General features: G+C 46.6%; 1 protein-coding gene across 10 annotated transcripts in view; it reads right to left on the bottom strand.

Annotated features, from left to right (window-relative positions):
• The window catches only part of AKR1A1 (aldo-keto reductase family 1 member A1), a 48,071-nt gene that overhangs the window by 25,369 nt on the left and 1,681 nt on the right, over nt 1-21,021 (bottom strand). For 3 of the 10 annotated variants that reach the window (XM_033915999.1, XM_033916006.1, XM_033916003.1), the window contains exons 2-6: nt 11,755-11,898; nt 8,097-8,216; nt 4,433-4,584; nt 3,569-3,764; nt 629-828 (exon numbers count right to left, since the gene is read on the bottom strand). In XM_033915999.1, coding sequence (XP_033771890.1) covers nt 629-828; nt 3,569-3,764; nt 4,433-4,584; nt 8,097-8,216; nt 11,755-11,844 — 758 coding nt within the window. In that variant the 5' untranslated portion in view covers nt 11,845-11,898. Of the gene's footprint in view, nt 1-628; nt 829-3,568; nt 3,765-4,432; nt 4,585-8,096; nt 8,217-11,754; nt 11,899-19,886; nt 20,022-20,042; nt 20,125-21,021 lie in introns of those variants that run through there. The other 7 variants (XM_033916002.1, XM_033915998.1, XM_033916001.1 and 4 more) reach the window with 6 other exon arrangements.

The raw sequence follows: 21,021 nt of genomic DNA, 5'->3' as shown, positions 1-21,021 counted from the left end.
CGCTGCGTGAGCGGACTGCGGGGCAGGATGGACCACTGGTCTGATCCAGCAGCGGCAATTCTTATGTTCTTAAAGTCCGAGATCTCAATCCGCAATGAAGTTGTCAATCGATGCATTATAGGAGAACAAGTACCAGCTTTGCCAGGATAAGATTATGCAAAGAGAAAATGCTATTTAAGAATCAATTGAAAACCTTTTTATGTGCTAAAGCTTTTTGCTAGTTTAGTGTAATGCTGTATTTTATGGCTCATAGAGGATGAGCAATAGGCTTGTTTTAGTTATTATATGAGAAGTATATGTTGTGATATGTCCTGAATGTGTGTGTTTTCTATTGGAACCCGCTTAGGTGTTAAGCGGGGAAGAAATTTTTTTAATTGTTCACCCCCACTTTTTACTGTGGGATTCCCTTCTCCCTTTTTGGTGCAGTGGTTAAAACTACAGCCTCAGCACCCTGACCCACGCTGCTCCTTGCCTAGATGTAAACTGCTTTGAGTGTGGTTGTAATAGTGCAGCATTCTTGAAATTTACACTCATTATTGGCCCCTTCTTTATAGGTTCCCCAACCCCACTGCCCTAGCGATCTGGCCAAAATTCTTCCTGAGAAGAGCTGCCCCCACTACTCACTTACCTAAGCAGGATCTGCGCAGGAGACTTGCCGTACTCTAGGGCCAGCGCCTGAACGTCAGGCTCCTGCAGAAGAACTGGCTCCTCTGGGTGTTTCCACGCCCGGTCAGAGGAGCCCAAGGGACTGTAGGCAGTCATCACCAAGCCCTGCTTTTGGCAGAGAGCCAGCAGCTCACTCTGTACAAGATACGGATGAGACTCCACCTATCGCACAATGAGAAGAGCATGTGAGACCGCAGTACGCTCAACAGAACAGAGCCAGCACTCTAAACCCAGGCCTAAAAGAGACACCCATTGCTCCTCACACTTAGGGTTACCATATTTGTCAAGACAAAAAAAAAAAAAAGGTTACATGACCCCCTCCCCCCAACAACAACCAATGTAGATACTGAACAGATGCAGGACTACAAGAAACAAAAGCACCACAGTTACTAAAGGGCTGCAAGTTTCTCGTCTACCGCCTTTACTGTCCTAGCCAGCAGCTCGTTGAATTCACCTCACTTTAATGCTGCTCTTTCTCTTACATCTACAGCTTAGCCCTCCCTAGACCCTGGCAATAGCTGCTGCAGCTTCAGGAATGGAGGTGTAACTAAAGCAATCACTGTCCCACCAACCAAACGTTTCTGCTGGTACTTTGGGACACTAAAGAACATAAGAATAGCTTTACTGGGTCAGACCAATGGTCCATCAAGCCCAGTAGCCCGTTCTCACAGTGGCCAATCCAGGTCACTAGTACCTGGCCAAAACCCAAGGAGTAGCAATATTCCATGCTACTGATCCAGGGCAAGCAGTGGCTTCCCCCGTGTCTTTCTCAATAACCAACTATGGACTTTTCCTCCGGGAACTTGTCCAAACCTTTCTTAAACCCAGCTACGCTATCCACTCTTACCACAACCTCTTGCAACGCGTTCCAGAGCTTAACTATTCTCTGAATGAAAAAAAATGTCCTCCTATTGGTTTTAAAAGGATTTCCCTGCAACTTCATTGAGTGTCCCCAAGGCTTTGTCATTTTTGACAGAGTGAAAAATCGATCTACTCAGGATTTTGTAGACTTTCAAGTTAAGTTTTAAAAGTCAACAAGTTTTTTATATACCACCTATCAAGGTTAAGCTTTTTCCCTATCTGTCCTGATGGCCTCACAATCTAACAAACGTACCTGGGGCTATGGAGGACTGAGTGACTTGTCCAGGGTCACAAGGAGCAGCGCGGAATTTGAACCCACAATCCCAGGGTGCTAAGGCTGTAGCTCCAACCACTGCGCCACATACTCCTCCAGCCCTCCCCTCAGCCATCTCTTTTCCAAGCTGAAGAGTAAATGACGGTCGATAAAGAGCTGAATGGTCCATCCAGTCTGCCTAACCATATATGCTCCATAAATTAATCATTTAATTTAAATGGTCCTTTTTCTGGGCCAGAAACTCAGAGCCCTGCTCGGTAGGGTGCTTAGGTTCCATCTACTGGAGTCTCCATCAAAGCTCACTCCAGCCCATCTTAACCATCCCAGCCATTGAAGCCCTCCCCAGCCCGTCCTCAACTGAATGTCCATATACGGGTCACAGGCCGTGCAAGCCTGCCCAGTCCTGGCCTTAGTTCCTTCTATGTATACCCATTATTTTCTGTGTTCATCCCTCGCTTGTTTGAACTCTGTCACCATTTTCCTCTTCACCACCTCCCTCGGGAGTGCACTCCACGCATCAGCCACCCTCTCTGTAAAGAATTTCCTAACATTATTCTTGAGTCTACCACCCCTCAACCTCAAATTATGCCCTCTGGTTTTACCAACTCCCTCCTGCTGGCAGGCCCACCGCTTCAAAATGGTGGGTCTTCCTGTTTCCAGTGCATCCTGGGATGCAATGGGGAGAGGCCAAGGCCCTGATTGGTTCAAATGGCTAAGGCCCCTCTTTAGGCATCCGAGCCAAATCAGTGCCTTGCTGGGGAGACAGGATGGATCTAACAGGTCTTTAGCTGCCATCATCTACTACGTTACTATATGTTACTACAGTACCAATGTATCTGTGAACATACAAAAGAGGAAAGTTCGTAACTTGAGGAATTTATCCATTTAGTAACCTAGTAAAATTCCTTTGAGAACTGCCCTAATATTCTGTCTCTATTTTTTGAGAGGCACCAAATGAAGCTGCTTATTTTCTGTTGCTTCTTTCATTTGTGAAGTCTTTCTAGCTCTTAACTTTGTCATGCTGTCTGTAAATCTCATCTCTTCAGGTCACTCCACCCTTAGCATCTCTGGTTTCTACCAGAGGCATGGAGGCTGCAGTGATTTACCCAGCTTCCCTGGTTCTTTTCCACAATATTAACCACTAGGCTGCTCCACCTGAAGCATATACTTCACCATCCCCATCCTCACTCATGACCTGAGCTAGGCCCTGCAGCTTTCCCACACCACTTGTGAAGAGGTGAGACGAAGTGAAGTGTGGGTGGAGCAGAAAATGGATTTAAAAAGTGAATGGGATACTGGTGGTTTGAATAAAGAATAGGACAGGAGTCCATGATAGAAAACCACAAAGATGTATGGTTCCTACAGCTGTCCAGGTGGTGCTTGGTCTGCATTTGCTGTGACTTTTGTCAGCATTACCCTGAAGAAAGAAAAGCACAGCAAGATGGCTGAAACATCAAATGCAGATCAGGCAACAAGAACCATGATATCAACTGCGGAAGCCTAGGAGTAAACCCATAAATGTTTGTTTGCCCAAGTCTAATATAGTGATAATCCAACCCTGGCAACAGAAGTAACTTTATCTACAAAGACCAACCCAGACAAGCAAACCTCATGGAAACTCTGCAGGCCCAACTTTCTCCTCCTTCATGTTCAAAGAGACTCCATTCCCCCTTCCACATCAAGGGAGGCCCACCCTCCCTCTCGCTTCTCTGTCAAACAGAATGTGCCTCCCCCCACACACACACACTTGTCTATGACATGTCTGACCTGTAATACTGCTGGTTTCACAGTGGCCATGCTGATAACATCTTTGATCTGCCGACTGTTGAAATTGGAGAGTCCGATGGCTTTCACAAGGCCTTTTCCCACTAGCTGCTCCATGGCCCTCCAGGTGTCCTTGTAATCAATAAAGTCATAGAGCAGCACTCCGTCAGGGCTCTTTGGGAAGAAGATATCTCCTCGACTAGGGCACAGAAAGAGTCTGCATAAGCAGGGGGGTGTATTGGAATTGGGGAGCTGTGCTAATGAAAGTAAGCAAAAGGGAAAGACTTTCCATTGCACTGCATTACAGCTACACCATCTAGTCTACCCGACCCCTCAGCACTGCCTCATTCTTCCATCAGTCTTGAGGCATTACAGCTGCATTACTGTACCCGACCCTTCACCCATCCGTCAGTGCCTCACCGTATCAGAGCAGCACCGTCTACTGTACCCGACATTTCTGTGCAACAGGAACAGAGTCAGAATTGAAAAGAGGCTTTCCATTTAGAGAGCAACCTCAACACACTAGACGTATATTGTGCTACTGTAATGAGGTGAAACACTGACATATAAATGAGAAGAAACATGCGTCATTGGCACAAAAAAGCCAGGAGTGAGGAGAGACCATCTGCTCACCTAGTCTTAGAGAAGGAGTATGAGGACAACCTTCCACGTACCCACCATGTGATAAAATCCCCAAATGGGCTCACCAAACCCACGTTTAGAATTGCAAACTTGGGTCAGCTCTCCACAGGTGCACCATTATGAAACTGTGATCAAAGTATAATGTAGCGGTGGGGCAGAAATAAGCAACAATGATATGACATCACGGTCTCTTGTGAACCCCGAAACCCAGTGGGCAGAACCTACTGAAATGCATGGGGCCAGTGCATGAGGTAGAGGTCCAGGTAGTCCAACTGCAGATCTTTCAGGGTCTTCCGTAACGCCGGCTCCACATCCTCAGGGTGGTGCTTTGTGTTCCACAGCTTGGAGGTCACAAATACCTCCTCTCTCTTGATACCCTTGGGAAGATAAGCAACAGGTAAGGCCTTGCTAGTCACTGCACCTACTCAATTGCATTTCTGTTAGTAGAGAGGCCCCACCTACAAAGGCAGCGTGCATCTGCAAGGGTGGGGCTGTAGACCGGGGAGGACTTACAGGTTTCAGAATACTGTTAGTTGTATGTGTAAATCACATCAATTAGATGCGCTCACTTATGTCTGTTACCGAGTGTGAGAACGCCTAAAGTTATGCATGTAAGAGATGACTTAGAAACATAGAAAAATGACGGTAGAAAAGGGCCATAGCCCATCCAGTCTGCCCACCCTAAATTTATTCTCCCAGATATCCTATATGTCATCGAGTCTGCCTATTCTGATGACTCTCCCCCCCACTATTACCATCTTAGAGATCCCACATGCGCATCCCATTTATTCTTAAAATCTGGCACGCTGCTGGCCTTGACCACCTGCACAGGAAGTCTATTCCAATGATCAACCACTCTTCCTGGTGTCGCCATGCGGATGCCCCCTTGTGGCTGAGGGTCCTTTAAGAAAGAAAATATCATCTTCCTCCTCGATACGACCGGTGATATACTTAAATGTCTCAATCATGTCTCCCCTCTCCCTACGTTCCTCGAGAGAGTACAGCCGCAATTTATTCAGCCTCCCTTCGTATGAGAGATCCTTGAGCCCTGAGACCATCCTGGTGACTTAACACACAGAGAACAGACACTTAGTGTGCTTTATCCTGGCGCTTGTTTTGAGAATTAGCCCAATATGCCTCCAACCGCAGATTTTCAAATATCACTATGCAGATGGAGCCAACGAAAATCACTAATCACGCCAACGTTATCCATCTATGGAGGTAATGCTAAAGACTGCCTAATTGGAGACCATTTAACACAGGAAAGCAAGTACATTGGCATACAAATAAAACATGCAAGGGATCCGCATTCAAAACAATTTAACCAGGAAGGAGAGGCTCCTCAAGTTAAATCACTTTGGTTAATTCTGCTATTAATCGGACAGTGTGGCTGAGTATCAGCTGTGACCACTGTGGTGTTATCCAGTTAATAGATCCAACAAAAGAGCGGAGAAGACCTGGTCTTAATTGCAACTATGCAAACGAATATAACACCAGGACTCGACATGGACATTCGTCATTTCAACATTTGTTAGCCGCCTAGATGCCACGCTGGATTCATATTGTATCCTTATTGCACAAGTTGTTTAGTGGATGATTCAAAGGGCTCCTGAAGCAGGCTTTTCAGCCGAAAAAATGGCCTGTGTTGAGGGCTGGTGTTGTTTCCATTGTGTGGTTGCTATTAGAGATTTATTTGGCTTAAAGACCAGGTCCTCTCTGCTCTTTTGCTGAATCTTCTCGTTTCTGTGCAGAGACTGATACTGCCCTCATTTTGGTTATCCAGTTCATGGCATTCTTTAGTCCACTGACCAGGTGAACTCTGGTCTAATGTTAGGTAGCACCTGGATAAGTTCCAGCAGCCACATATGACCCAGTCAATGTTGGTCTCAGGACTAGGCCTGGAATTGAATATCAGGGTCGAATTCAGTCCACAGCTGTCAGCAGCTTCAAAACCAATGACCACTGCTGGCTGAATATTGGAGAGGGGGGGGTGGAAAGCATTCTATCATTTGTGTAACCATCTGCCCTATCCATGCTCTATATCAATGTTCTTCAACCACCGGTCCATGGACCGGTGCCGGTCCACAGAAATTTCCTGCCAGTCCACAGGGCCAGCACGTGCATCAGGCCCAAACAGTTTTCTTCAACCGCTGGTCCACAGTGTGATCAATGCGGCGTTATCTTCAAGCCAGCTCCCTCTTCCTCACTGATTCAGTGCACAAAGCCACGGGCAGTGGCTCCTACGCGCATCCTGTGCCTGAACCGGAAGCCTTCTCTCTGGTGTTGCAACATCAGAGGGAAGGCTTCCAGATGAGGCACGGGGCATGCAAGGAGCTGCTGCCCGCAGCTGTGTGCACTGCATCAGTGAGGAAGAGGGAGCCAGCCTGAAGATAATACCAGGGGCGGCATAAAATGGCCAGGCGGGAGCAGGCCAGAAGGTAAGGCATAGCATGGAGGGAGGGAAACAACAAAGGTAGGAGGGAATGATTTATTTTTGAATTTAGTGATTGAATTATGTCAATTTTGAGAATTTACATCTGCTGTCAGTGTGCTTTATATAGTTTAATTTTGTGGTTAACCATTATGTGTTGTTAATAAGATTATATTGTGTATCTGTGAAAAATGAATGGAAAAAATAAGTGTTACAATTAGTACTATTATGGGGGCGGGGTCTGGGGTGGAGATTGGGTAGAGATGGGCAAGGTCTGGCCCAGTGTTCTTCAACCGCCAGTCCACGGACCGATGCCGGTCCACAGAATAATTATTTTATTTCTACACTGCTCTATACCATGTGTATACCCAGTGGTGTAGTGTGTGTGTGGGGGGGGCAGACTGCCCCAGGCACGGTCTTGGTGGGAGCGCCAGCACCTCTTCCCTGCCCCATGTGCCTTCACACACACACCCCTCCCTCACCATACTTCTAGCTCTTCTCCAGCAGGCCTCGGATCTCCCTCTGAAGTCACTTCTGGGACCCACAACTAGGAAGTGACGAAGGAGGACAAGGAGACGCTGGTGTGGGCAGCAAATTGGAGATGCTGCTCTTGCCCACACCAGGGAAGTTAAAGAGGAGCAGGGGAAGGAGCAAAGGGCAGAGAAGAGGGCATCTCCCACCCTAGCCACACTCACTCTATGCCAGGGGTGGGGCAGGGGCAGCAATTACTGCAGTGAAATCCAGCCACGATTTATCTTTAAACAATTTTTATACAGGATCAAGTAAACGTAGAAAACAAAGATGGAACAAAATCATCCACAAAGACAAGAATATCCCATCAATGCCAAATGAAGTCCGTAAAACAAGAAAGTCAGATTTGTGTTCCCACTCATGGGGGCAATTCAATAACTCGGCACCTCCAAGTCAACGGCAGCCATAAATGAGCACACCTAGGCGTGCCAAGTGAGTATTCTAGAAGTCACTGCACTGGCGCCTTTGACATGCATGTCATATTATACATTTGCCTGCAGGGGTCACTATGTTACATGTCCATGTATGCAAAGCTGCAGCTGGTGGCTTCAAAATGCAGCTGTTCTTTTACAATGTGGGCCAGCGGCACCCGACTACTTCTGCACCCCCAAACTAAAGGATATCCTACACTTGACCTAACTCGACATACTTTTACCTGTTTTACCCCGGTTCTAAGCGCCAGCTACAGTGGTAACAGCTCCGGCGCTCAGAGAGCTACAGTTTTGTAAAAGAGGGAGATAAATTTTCAACTGCCATTTTTAAGTAAAACCTGTATTTGCCCACATAAGACCTTCTTAATTAATTTGAAGCAATTATTATGGTCTGAAGAATTTTGGTTTTCTCCCCCTCCCCAAAACAAGAAGTCTCACCTCCTGCTCTGAAAATTTAAAAAGAAGTGAAAGAAAGTCTCCCACATGTTTCTTTTACCTTCTCTGGACCGAGGCTCTCACTGAAGGCTTCCCCAATTTCTGCTTCATTGCTATAAATTGCGGCACAGTCAATATGGCGATACCCCACAGACAGCGCATAGAGAACTGCATCCTTCACCTGCAAAGACAGGTAGATAAAGTACCAAGACAAGAGGGGAACGAATCTTCTACAGCTAAAACATCACAACTTCCAGATTCAGAGCTTTGGTTTGGTGTCTGTGCCCAAAGACATATGAAAACAGAGTGAAGGACCTGAATATGCAGATGAAATTTAACGTGGACAAATGCAAAGTGAGAAGAATAACCCAAATCATATTCACAGCTGCTAGGGTCCACCTTGGGGGTCAGCACCCAAGAAAAGGATCTGGGTGTCATTGTAGACAATACACTTCTGCCCAATGTGTGGCAGTGGCCAAAAAAAGCAAACAAGATGCTAGGAATGATTAGAAAAGGGATGGCAAACAAGACTAAGAACGCTATAATGCCTCTGTATCACTCACCTTGAGTATTGTGTTCAGTTCTGGTCTACTTATTTCAAAAAAGATATAGCAGCACTAGAAAAGGTTCAAAGAAGAGCAACCAAGATGATAAAGGGGATGGAACTCCTCTCAATGAGGAAAGACTAAAGAGGTTAGGGCTTTTCAGCTTGGAAAAGAGACGATACAGTTGAGGGGAGATAAAACAACCTTTCAAAAACAGAGAAGCAACAGAGGTAGAGGACACAAAGTGAAGCTGCAAGAAGGGAAAATTAAAAAGCAACATCAGGAAATACTGTTTCAAGGAGAGGATGGTGGTGGATGCTGTAGAAGGCAAATCCCTTCATAGCTTTTTTCCAGTCTGCTATGCTGGCTTGTGATGTCAGACTGCACTATGCTCTGTGCTGAAATGCTTACTTAGTACGTAAGAAAGACTCCAATTCGGAGGCAAGCAGTAGCCTTGAGCAACCCAAGTGCTTGGTCAGCCCCAGGCTGCTTGGAGCATAAAAACATCACTTTGCACTTGCTCACATTAAATGTCATCTGCCATTTTGACGCTCAGTCTCACAAGGTCCTCTTGCAATTTCACTACTTTGTGTTATCAGCAAATTTAATTCTTCTCATCTCTAAATCATTAATAAATAGGTAAAAAAGCACAGACCCACTATTTACCCTTCTCCATTGAGAATATTGATCATTTCAACCCACTTTCTGTTTTCTTTTAACCAGTTCTTAGGAGGTAAAGCCAAAAACAGAGAGTAGGTTTAAATGGTCAATATCTGAGGCTTTTTCTGCCTTTAAAATTCATTAATAATAGTATGGACATTTAATAAAAATTATTATACATAAAATGGGGGCAAATTATTAGTAATAGTAAAGTTGCAGGTACCAGTTATGGGAGCATTGTCGTCAGCGTTCTTTTCTTTTGTGGTCATCTAGGTTTAGACTTCAGACCAGCACTAGAGTCATTGGCAACAAGTAACGGATAGAGTCTGTGCAAGCAATTACCCCCATATGTAAGACTTCGGAACTATCACCCAGCTGGGATGTGGGAGAGAGGCACAGACAGCAAGGGAAGAGGCTCCAGCTTTGATGCCTTCCGTTCCAGATCACATCAAGGCATCAATGCAAAGTGCATCTATCCCTTACGCCTGCATTTTAATGAAGACATTTACTGAAATAGATGAAATAGAAGCGGCTTTGAACAAAGACCTCTCTGAAGCCACGTTAATATACAGAAAGTAAACAGCCCACACCTGCAGGTCAGAGGATCTGCAACAAACTACCTACAGTATGAGAGACATGGGAGCATCAGAAGTTTACACAGAACTGTACAGTCACTCAGCCATGAAACCAACTTCCAGTGGCTCATAAGAAATCATCATACTGGAAAGGTTACAATGCACCCTAAGAGCAACAAGTCAAACTAAATTATACGGATGCAACTCTTTACATTTCTAAATTGTAAACAATTCCCCCTCCCCGGTTGCACCAGACCTATGCATCTAAAACAGAGACTGCATCACACATCTAAGAGTGAACCGTAGCCCTAAAGCCTTCAAGTCTGCTAGAATAAGATCCCTTGTCTGGTTGCAACATCTTGAGCGTCCAATGCAATCGTGTGAGAACGCCAAACTTGAAGGTGACCTTCTCAAAACTCAGGGGCTGCGAGTGTAGCGAACATGATTTGTAAAAGATTATTTATGCTTTGTTTCGATTCCATCTTCTTGTTAAATAGGAAAGTTTATCCTACTTATTTTAAATTCTGTCACTGCTTTTTGTCTCCACTGGGAAGGTTTGCCTCTCCGTGACATTAGGAAACGCTAAGTCTGCAGCCTTGCAACTTCAATCCATGCCCTCTCTCAGGAGAAGATGCGTTAAAATCAAGGAATTAAACCTCTGCGTCATCCCTCTCCCAGCCCTCCCTTCCCAGGATATTCCTATTCAGGCCAAGTCTCTTCTCATACAAAGCCTGTTTCTTTTTTGTTCCCTTCCTCTGCTAGATCTAGATAAGCAAACCACAGAGCACATGTTACGGCCAGGATCTGCGATTTATTAAAAGCACAAAATGGAACAGGGGAAACAAAATGACAAACTCAAAAGCACAGAACCAGAGTGGAATTGTGTACATCAAAGAAAATTCTTCAATTCATCTGATAAATGCAAATGCTTTAATTCATCCAAAGTCTCATAAATTCATCCAATGACTCAATGACCCGACATGCACATGTTTCAGCCTCAGGAGTCTACAAATACATACATGGATATAACAAGTTATTAACATGCAAAATATTTATATAAAAAATATAATTAATAACAGCAAAGAATAATAATAAATACATATAAAGCAACTACATTATAAAACATAAATACCTCATACATCCCATTAGATCATGTACATACTGAAAATAGCTAATTCATTGATGCCTTATATATCATATAAATAATTGAAAATATAATTCATGTTTCATAAAAACTCTAGCCTTCTAAAAGAAGACATGCAACAATCATGTGTCTTCTAAAAACTACAAGCTCATATTGAATGTAAAATATTATTAGCTAATAACAATTTTTTTGCTGATTGTATTTAAACATCGTTAGCATATCTCCCCTCTCCCGCCTTTCCTCCAAAGTAGATCTTTAAGTCTGTCCCCCACACACCATTTTAGGAACCTTCCTCTGGACCCACTCCATCCTTTTTATATCTTGTTGAAGGTGCAGCCTCCAGAATTGTACATAATAGTTTCAAGTTTTATTCATTTTAATACACTGATCATTGACGTGCATCTAGCCGGTTTACAATGCTAAAAAAAATTATAGGTTAAAAAAATATATAATAATTATAAGTGGGGGGAAGAGTGAACATTAAGACAATTTACAAATACAAACTTGGACTTGAGGGGAAGGGGAGTCGATAAATACATCATTAAAAACAAAATAAAATGAGGTCTCACCAGAGTCTTATACAGGGGCATCAATACCTCCTTTTTCCTACTGGCCAGACCTCGCCCTATGCACCCCAGCATCATTCCAGCTTTCGCCGTCACCTTTTCAACCTTAAGATCATCACCTACAATCCCACCTTTAAATGCAGAAAGCTCTGAGCATCGGCAGAACTTTCATTACTTCTGAACTCTGTCAGCGCAGTCCTGGCAGTTCACCTACTTCTGGCCAACTTACCTGCCCAGGAGCACTCTTCCAGGTGCCCAGTCCAAGGAGGGGCATTGTCTGCCCCATGTTCAGGATGGCACATTCACATGTGGACGCCATGGTCACCTGAAGCCAAGTGAGAACAAGATCTTAGTAACCAGCAGCTTTCTTTACCTAAAAAGAAAACCAGGAAAGAGCTAGTGGATATATAAGACAATACAGAAATCAAATGGCACTGATTTGAGGATAATAGCAGTATCCACTTTCATTTCAGTAACTATAGGGAAAAGAACTAATTGGTCATCATTCCTAGAAGCTCCAGGTGACGAGTCAAAACCACGTGACACAATCACACGCAGAACGTCAGCGTGCTGGATTCAAACATTATTTTACAGCGGTCCGAGGGGGTCCATAACATAACATTATACTTATAGACCGCATTACCAAAAAGTTCTACGCAGTTTACAAAAGATTATAAACATTAAACAAACCCAAGGCGATGGCTTCCGCAACCGAGGGCGTTATTTGGATTTTTTAATATAGCCTCGCCCAAACCCAGGGGAATGTCAGCATTTATCTCCAGAGCCCTTTTGATGGGAAAAAAAGCCATCCTCACCACCTGGCTCTCCCGTGATCCCCCGTCATATGCACAATGGAGATCCCTAATGATAGTGCACGCAACACTGGAGAGACGCATGGTGGGAGACTTGACTCTTGGCCCGGGTCGCAAATTTTGTCAGGTGTGGGAGCACTTCTGGCAGGACCTCACACCGCGTGCTCGCAGTAGACTTTTGAATCTTTAAGATTTTATGTACAAACTGTTTATTGAATTTTCAAAACATACAGAAGTATCAGAAACATGTACAGATCAAAGAAAGCAGGGAGAGCCGGAGCAAATGTCAAAAAATTGTCCATCATCGCTTAGCCAAAGACAGATATGCGTCTAACATCAGCAGAATCAGAGCAAGGAAACACAAGAAAGGCACTGGCGATGCAGCAAACAGATATCAACTCTCCAAACTCTCCCCTTCCCGCCCACCCCATTCCCCCCTCCACCCAACCCAACACCCCTCCAGAAGAAGAGAAGAAAAGAAGGAGAACAGAAAAAAAAAAAAAAAAAAGAGGGGGGGACGGAGAAGCAAGAATATGTACAGCTGATAGCAGAGAACTGCAAGCGCTGACCTATGGAAAGGCATAGACAATATATACAAAGATACCCTGCAAACAGAGCCCTGAACTCTTATGAGCCCTGAGAGGAAATGCCAGACCTCTCCCCTCCCCATCCCCTAACTAAAATGATAAGAAAGAGAAATAAAGGAATAGGAGGTCCTTGGCCAAGGAGGGGCACCCCAGAGCAACAACGCCCATCGCTCCAGCAGGTCAAAGCCTCAAAGTGTTAAGAATCGAACTCCGAATTCTAGGAGACAGAGAATGAATATAGGGTCTCCAGACCCGCAGAAAAATCTTGGATTGACGAAAGGAAGTACGCACCTGACCTCTCTCTAGTAACATCAATGCATGCAGCCGATTACGCCAGGCCCAATACGCAGGAGGGTCAGCCGACACCCACTCGGTCAAGATAATTTTCTTGGCCACCAAGCCCGCCTTCCGCAGGAATAAACAACCTACTCCAGGCGATAAATGAAAAGCCTCAAATCTGTCTAGGAGAAACCCCACTGGAGTGAGAGGAACAGGACAGCCCAACAGAGCCTCCAAAAAGCGGACCACCCTCCTCCAGAAGGACTGAACAATCGGACAACTCCAAAAAGCGTGAAAGAAGGAGTTTGGGGCAGCATTACATTTCTCACATTGATCAGATTCGGTCAAAGCAGAGCGGAACAGCTGAACCTTTGTGAAATAAGCCCTATGGAGCACCCGAAACTGACATTCCCTAAGTTCAGCAGAAACAGAGACTGTGGGGATGCGTCGAATAAGACCTCCCACATCCAAGTCCGCCGGGAGAAGGCCCAAATCCTGGGCCCACCGTGCACACAAAGAGTCCCAAGAGCGAGGCGGGGCCAACAAACAAAGAGCTTTATGCAACGCGGAAACCGAAAGCCCCCCATCAGCAAAACTAGCGAAAAATGAGCGAAGTCGGCCACCCAAACCCAGCTGCAAATCCTCCGCCCTCAAGGAATGAACGTAATGGTCTAATTGTAGATACGCAAAAAAGTCAGTTTCCCTGATCCCCGTCCGTAGTCGAAGTGCCGGCCATGAGCAGAGAGTCCCAGCCTCGGTGAGGACATGCTCCAAAGTAGTCAATCCTAGTAGGCCCCAACTCCTAAAGGAAGCCGAAGAATTACCGGGTAAGAACTGAAGATTCCCCTGCAGAGGCAACTGGTCAGAGACCCCCGGACTCCCTCCTAAAAGCAACACCAAACTCTTCCAGATATCACGCAAAGATCCCAACAACAAGCTGGAGCGTAAGGAAGAAGGCACGGAAGATCGAGGCGCATGTAATAGGGAGGATAAATGCCAAGGAGAATAGTACGCCCGTTCATAAGCAAAGCAAGTATAGACGTTCTGGTCCAGTATCCAATCCCCAAGATAACGGAGCAGGCAAGCCTGATTATATTTCTGCAAATCAGGGACGCCCATGCCCCCCCTCAACCAAGACCCAAGCAAAAAACGGAACTGCATCCGCGGTTTTTTCCCATTCCAAAGAAACTTAGAAAGAAGTCTATAAAATGCCCGGAGATCCTTCTGCAATAAGCGTATAGGCAATAACTGTAGGACATACAGCCATTTGGGAAATATAATCATATTAAAAAGGTGAATACGACCATGCACCGAAAGGGGAAAAAATTTCCATCTGTCCAGCCGTTGACGAGTATAATCCAAGAGCAAGCGTAAGTTGGTCTGCTTAAGAGTAGCGACCGAAGAGGTCAACTGGATCCCTAAGTAACGAAAAGCACCGGTCGCCCAACGCAATGGGAACATCCCCGGCCAGGAATCCCGAACCTCCGGGGCCGTCGGAAGGGCTAAAGACTTGTCTAAATTCAACCGAAAACCGGAGAAATCCCCATATTCAGCTATCGCCATCAGTAGAGCAGGCAATGAGGTAGCTGGATTAGTAAGATGTACAAGGAGATCATCCGCAAATGCAGAAACCACGAAAGACTCCCGACCAATACGAACCCCACTAATGTCAGGGTTCTGCAGCACTTCCCGAATCAACGGATCCAACGTAAGAACAAACAACAAGGGGGACAACGGACATCCCTGCCGCGTGCCCTTCCGAATATCAAAAGACTCAGACAGGATACCATTCACCCAAAGTGCCGCCGACGGGGAAGTATAAAGAGCATTAATGGCCTCGAGAAAGAACCCAGCAAAACCATAATGCCGAAGCGTGGCAAACATGAAGGGCCAAGAGACCCTATCAAAGGCCTTCTCTGCATCAAAGCTGACCAACAGAGAAGGCACGCGACGAGAAGCGACAAACTCCAAAGAAGTCAAAAGACGGCGGATGTTTCTGGAGCTCTGACGGGTCCGAACAAATCCAACCTGAGAATCATCGACCAGGTCAGGGAGGACACCAGCCAATCGGTTGGCCAATATTTTCGCAAAAAACTTGGCCTCCAAGTTAAGGAGGGAAATCGGACGATAGGAACCCGCCAATGTGGGATCACGTCCTGGTTTCAAGAGTAGTACTATGTGAGCATCGCGTAAAGACAGCGGCAGAGATCCCTGTGTAACGTAAACAGTAAAGGTGGAGGCCAAAAGAGGAGCTATCTCCACTGAAAGTAATTTATAGAATTCAGCTCGAAAGCCATCCGGTCCCGGCGCCTTCCACAACTGACTAGATTGAATTGCCAGGGCCACTTCATCAGGGGAGATGGGCGCATTCAACCGCTGGTGTTGAAGAGCAGTCACTTTAGGCACAGAAACATTATCTAGATAAAGATCACTAGGTAAGTCCGGCTCGTCAGGCCGGGAATATAACTGCTGATAAAAGGTGCGAAAAACCGACACTATCTCAGCATCCGAGCCCACCAAGCCGCCCCCCTCCCCCACCACCCGCAGCACTCGGCGAGGACCGTCCGCCGTACGAACCAGATTAGCTAACAGCCTACCCCCCTTATTGCCATGCAAATGGAATTGATGTTTAAAATATAGCATCGAGCGAGCAGAGCGAGCCTGCAGCAACTCATTCAGTGAGGCCTGAGACGCCAATAGATTACTACGTCGCCAAGGCGTCGGAGCACAAGCATACCACATCCGAGCAGCCCTCACCTGTTTTTCTAAGCGTAAAATCTCCCGATCCCGTGCCCTCCTCTTGAAACTAGCATACGCGATTATTTCACCACAGAGCACAGCCTTGGCTGCGTCCCAGAACAGGACAGGATCATCCATATGACCTGCATTATGAAGTTGATAATCCTTCCACTTCTGAAGCAGATGATCAGGAAACCCTGGGTCTTTGTACAACGCGGGCGGGAACCGCCATCTCCGGGAGCCCACATTGCCCGTCCCCATATCCAAAGTACTCCAAACAAAAGCATGATCAGAAACTCAATATGGGCCAATCCCCGCATCTCTCACCGAAGAGAAAAGGCTAGAAGAGAAGAGCCAATAGTCAATCCGGGATTGGGTACCGTGAGCCCGAGACAAATGTGTATAATCACGTTCCCCGGGATGCAACGTAGGCCAAATGTCCACCAGATCTAAAGAAGAACACAGCAGGGGAATTCCCCTAGACGAATCCCTGCGCTCATGGGGACGGGGATCAGACTTATCTAAACAAGGCTCATGAACAATATTAAAATCACCACCCATTACCAAGGGTACCCCAGGAAACCCGGTCAGCGCTTTAAACAGGCGAGTGTAAAATACTTTATCATAGACATTCGGTGCGTAAATATTACAAAGGAGAAAAGACTTTCTAGCCAACGTGACATGAGCCAGCACAAACCTTCCTATTGGGTCCTCATAAACCCCGTGTACTACAGCGTCCAAGGTCCTGCGCAAAAGAATCAATACCCCAGCCTTACGGTGTACAGCGGCTGCTCCCACCACCCTCCCCACCCACCAGCGAGCAAATTTATCATGTTCCGAAGAGGTCAGGTGCGTCTCCTGTAAGAAGGCAACATCTGCCCTGTGTCTGTTTAAGGTCTGCAATATTTTCTGTCTCTTAACAGGTGAAGTAACCCCGTTAACATTCCAAGATATGAATTTAACCATCAGAAGCCATAAAGGCCCAGAACATAGGACAACCCTGCAACGGAGTATAAGGATGGTGAGGCCGCCCCAGCCTACAGACCCACCAAATCCTCAACTCTATCCCAGCGGTGAGCAAACTCCCAAAGTGCTTACTGAGGCCTTGAGCCCCGGGAGAAACCCCCCCCCAGCCAGACCTCCAAGCAACTAGAAGAAGAATTTTACTAAAACAAAAAATACCTGAACAAGCAGAAGAAAAAAAAAGAAAGAGACCAGTCCCCAGCAACCCCCCCACTCCCAACAATCCCCCTGTCCCCTAACCCCCATTGGGATAGCCCCCCTGCCCCCCCGGGAAACATCTGCGTCCCTGAGGACAACCAGAGTCGCCTCGAGCCCCCAGAGCCCCCCTCGTTCTGTCCAAACCCAGCAACAAATACACAAACCCCCCACATCCCAACCCAAGAACCCTACTAAGAAGCCCCTACTGAAGGGGAAGGGGAAAAAGGGGCTAATCCGCTGCAAAAGGATCTCCCCCCACAGCAAACCCCCCCTCTCCAAACCCCGAGCAGCCAGAACCAGAGTCAGGGGATAGAGTGGCCGCAAGTCCCCACCATATAGCAGAGAAAAGTACAGCCATCCGTAGCCCAATTCTACACGTCCCATCAAGCATCCAATCCCAGAGGAATAAGAAAGATAAAGAAACAACCTCAGAACTCCCACTCCCACCCTCACAGTTCCACCAGTACACCTAGCACCCTAATACATCCACTACACATACACACCCTGCCCCCACAAGCAAACACCCCGCCAGATACCAATGCGATCAACAAAAGGGTCCCAAATAAAAATAAATTAAAATGCAACAAAGGTAAGGCACATCAGCCTAAATTGCCTAACAGAGAATCATAAGCTGGTCGCAAGTTCCCCAAGCCAGGAACAGCAGGCCCCATCCAAGGGAGCTCCCAAGGACGAAGGAGGGGAATCCCCTCCCCCACCCGGGGCTACCAGCAAAGTCAACAGGCCGGCTGGCAGGGGTGGCAGATGTTAACAAGTCCAAAAGTCACAAAATCATAGATCCAGCGCATAGGTCAAACTCACTGGCAGCCCACAGCATGGACCCATCAACTCTATGGGGTAGCAGAGCTGGTAGAGGGGATCGCCATCTGGGCCACAAAGCGTGATGCGGCCTGCAGGGTGTCGAAGAAGTGAGGTTTACCCTCGTAAAAGATCTTAAGCTTTGCAGGATATAGCAATGCGAACTGCACGTGTTTGCGGTGCAGATCCGCGCAGAGGGAGGCATAGGCTCGCCGTTGACTGGAGACCCGAGGAGAGTAATCCTGGAAGCATAGGACGCGGTGATTTTCGTAAAGAAGTGGCCCCTTCTGTCGGATGGCGCGGAGGATCTCCATTTTGTGCACATAGTTAAGGAGCTTAAAGATCACCACCCGCGGCTTTTCAGAAGGGGCCCGCCGAGGTCCAAGCCGGTGAGCTCGTTCAATCCACAGGGGCCCTGCAGCAGAACGCAACTCCAAGGTCTCAACCAGCCAGCGCTCCAAAAACTCGCGAAGTTCCGCTTCGGTAACTGATTCCGGCAGGCCCACCAGTCGCAGATTCCCCCGTCTAGAGCGATTCTCCGCGTCGTACAGCTTATCCTCCAGAGATCGGACCCGGGCTTGCAGGTCGGTCTGTGTGGTGGAAACCTGAGCCACGGTGTCCTCTAGCGCGGACACTCTCTGGCAGCAACCCGCAAACTCTCCCCTCAGAGACTCCAAACGGCCGTCCACCACCTCCAACTTGTCCGTGATGGATTGAAGACGCGGATCTAAGGAGGATTTAATGGCGTCCTTCACCTCCGACACGATCGCCTGTAGCCATGCAGGGTTTACCATCCCCCCATCCGGGCCCTCGCCGTCCGCCATCTTAGGATCCGCCGGTTTTAACTTTTCTTTCTCCCGACGCAGCGTTTTGGCAGCCATCGGGTCCCCGGGCCGTAAACAGCCGCCGCTGAAATCGTGTGTCGCCGAGATTAAGTAGGAGCAGGGGGAAGTGAAGTTGCCAGGGCCAAATTGCCGATAAGGAGAGCGGGGCTCAGGAGCTCGAGGCACACACGTCTGCTCTCTAGCTCTGCATCACGTGTTCTCTTGAATCTTTAAGATTTTATTCCCACTCTCAGCTGTTGGACTGGCCATGGATTCTTGGGGAGGGGGGGGATGGGAGGAGAACTGATTATATTGTTGAAAATGTTATTTCCTGACGGTTACTACTGTTTGTATTTGCTTCTTACTGCTGAAATAATAAAAATCATTTAAACATTAAAAAAAAAAAAAAAACATTAAACAAACCCTAGATTTCCACACACTCCACCTCTAGCCAGGAGTCCATTTCCTACCCCTTCTTGCCCCTGGTTCACCTTTCCTAGTAAACAGCTTACAATGCATTAGCTTATCTTTGGCCTTGAAAGACGTCACTAGTGAGATGGAAGGGCGTTAAGAAAAGGGCAGCAAAGGGTAATGGGGCCAGATCCCAACCCTGGTTCTGAATGACCTGGAAATATGAAGCAGCATATAAATATTCCTGTACCGAGCATCCACACATGCTCCAGGCCATCCAGATGCGGCCGGAGCTCCTCAGGGAAGGAGAGAGGAGGCTTTGTGGGGGTGGGGCTGGGGTAGAGTCATGTGTCCGGGGTTTTGCAGCCTAAAATATGGTAACCCTAGATGTGATGCAATGCTACACATGCATATTTGACTTGGATATACCCTTTCCATTTTCAGAAAAGAGATAGACAAATGGTCCACTAGTCCTAAAAGAATAACAGACTTTGAAGCAGACACGATTATGATAATAAAATTTTTTATTATAGAATCATAAATAAAAAGCGCCCCACATGGCTGCTTCAGGGGCAATAAAACATGCTGGTAAAACAGTATCTCTCCTATCTCCTCACACTACCCCCCCATCCACTATCTTCTCCTCTCCCTATACGCCAAGGATCTTAATACTTGCGTGGTGAGCAGGACTGTGGAGTCAGAGCCGAGGAGTCGGAGTCAGAGGAAATTTCGGGTACCTGGAGTCGGAGTTGGAGTCAGAAGTACAAAAAACTGAGGAGTCAGAGTCAGAACATTTATCTACCGACCCCATTTTTGAACTTGGCATACCAATCATGAGTGATTCTTTCAGCTATAGCACCCACTATATACACAGCACAAATGTTGCTAGCAGCTTCTGCGGCCTTAGAACCTTGATTAAAAGCAAAAAGAAGGTGGTGTCAAGAATGCTCATTTCTCTCAACCTGACATTCCATTTTAACGATCTGAAAATTAACCAGTGCTGTGGAGTCGGAGTCGGAGGAAATTTCGGGTACCTGGAGTCGGAGTCTGAAGTACAAAAAACTGAGGAGTCTGAGTCGGAACATTTATCTACCGACTCCACAGCCCTGGTGGTGAGGTCATAGAGGTTTATTGTTATAGAAACACAGAAACATGATGGCAGATAGAGGCCAAATGGCCCATCCAGTCTGCCCATCCGCAGTAACCATTATCTCTTCCTCTCTCTCCCAGGCTTTCTTGAATTCAGACAGTCTCGGACTCCACCACCTCTTCCGGGAGACTGTTCCATGCATCAACCACCCTTTTTGTAAAAAAGTCTTTCCTTAGATTACTCCTGAGCCTATCACCTAAACTTCACCCTCTGCCCTCATATTCCAGAGCTTCCTTTCAAATGAAAGATTCGACTCATGCACATTTACATCACGTCTGTCATATCTCCCTTCTCCTGTCTTTCCTCCAAAGTAAAGGATAAGGGGGGGATAAAAGACAGACTCGTATACTGCCTTTTTATAGTTACACAACCACACTGAAAGCGGTTTACATACAGGTACTTCAAGCATTTTTCCTCTCTGTCCCAGTGGGCTCACAATCTATCTGCCCAAAGTCACAGGGAGCAGCACGGGGTTTGAACCACAGCCTCAGGGTGCCAAGGATGTAGCTCTAACCACTGCACCACACTATTTAAAAGTGTGCCCCCATCTATTTTTACGCTAACATCCTATCCTTTTGGATGTCTGTTTAAGATTGCGTTTTGGAAATAGAAGATATTAACTCAAAGTTAACATATTCAAGTGACAAATCTTTTTGC

The sequence above is a fragment of the Geotrypetes seraphini genome, chromosome 12, assembly GCF_902459505.1.
Source record: "Geotrypetes seraphini chromosome 12, aGeoSer1.1, whole genome shotgun sequence".
NCBI classification, from domain to species: domain Eukaryota; kingdom Metazoa; phylum Chordata; class Amphibia; order Gymnophiona; family Dermophiidae; genus Geotrypetes; species Geotrypetes seraphini.
This window is presented reverse-complemented; position numbering and strand designations above follow the sequence as displayed.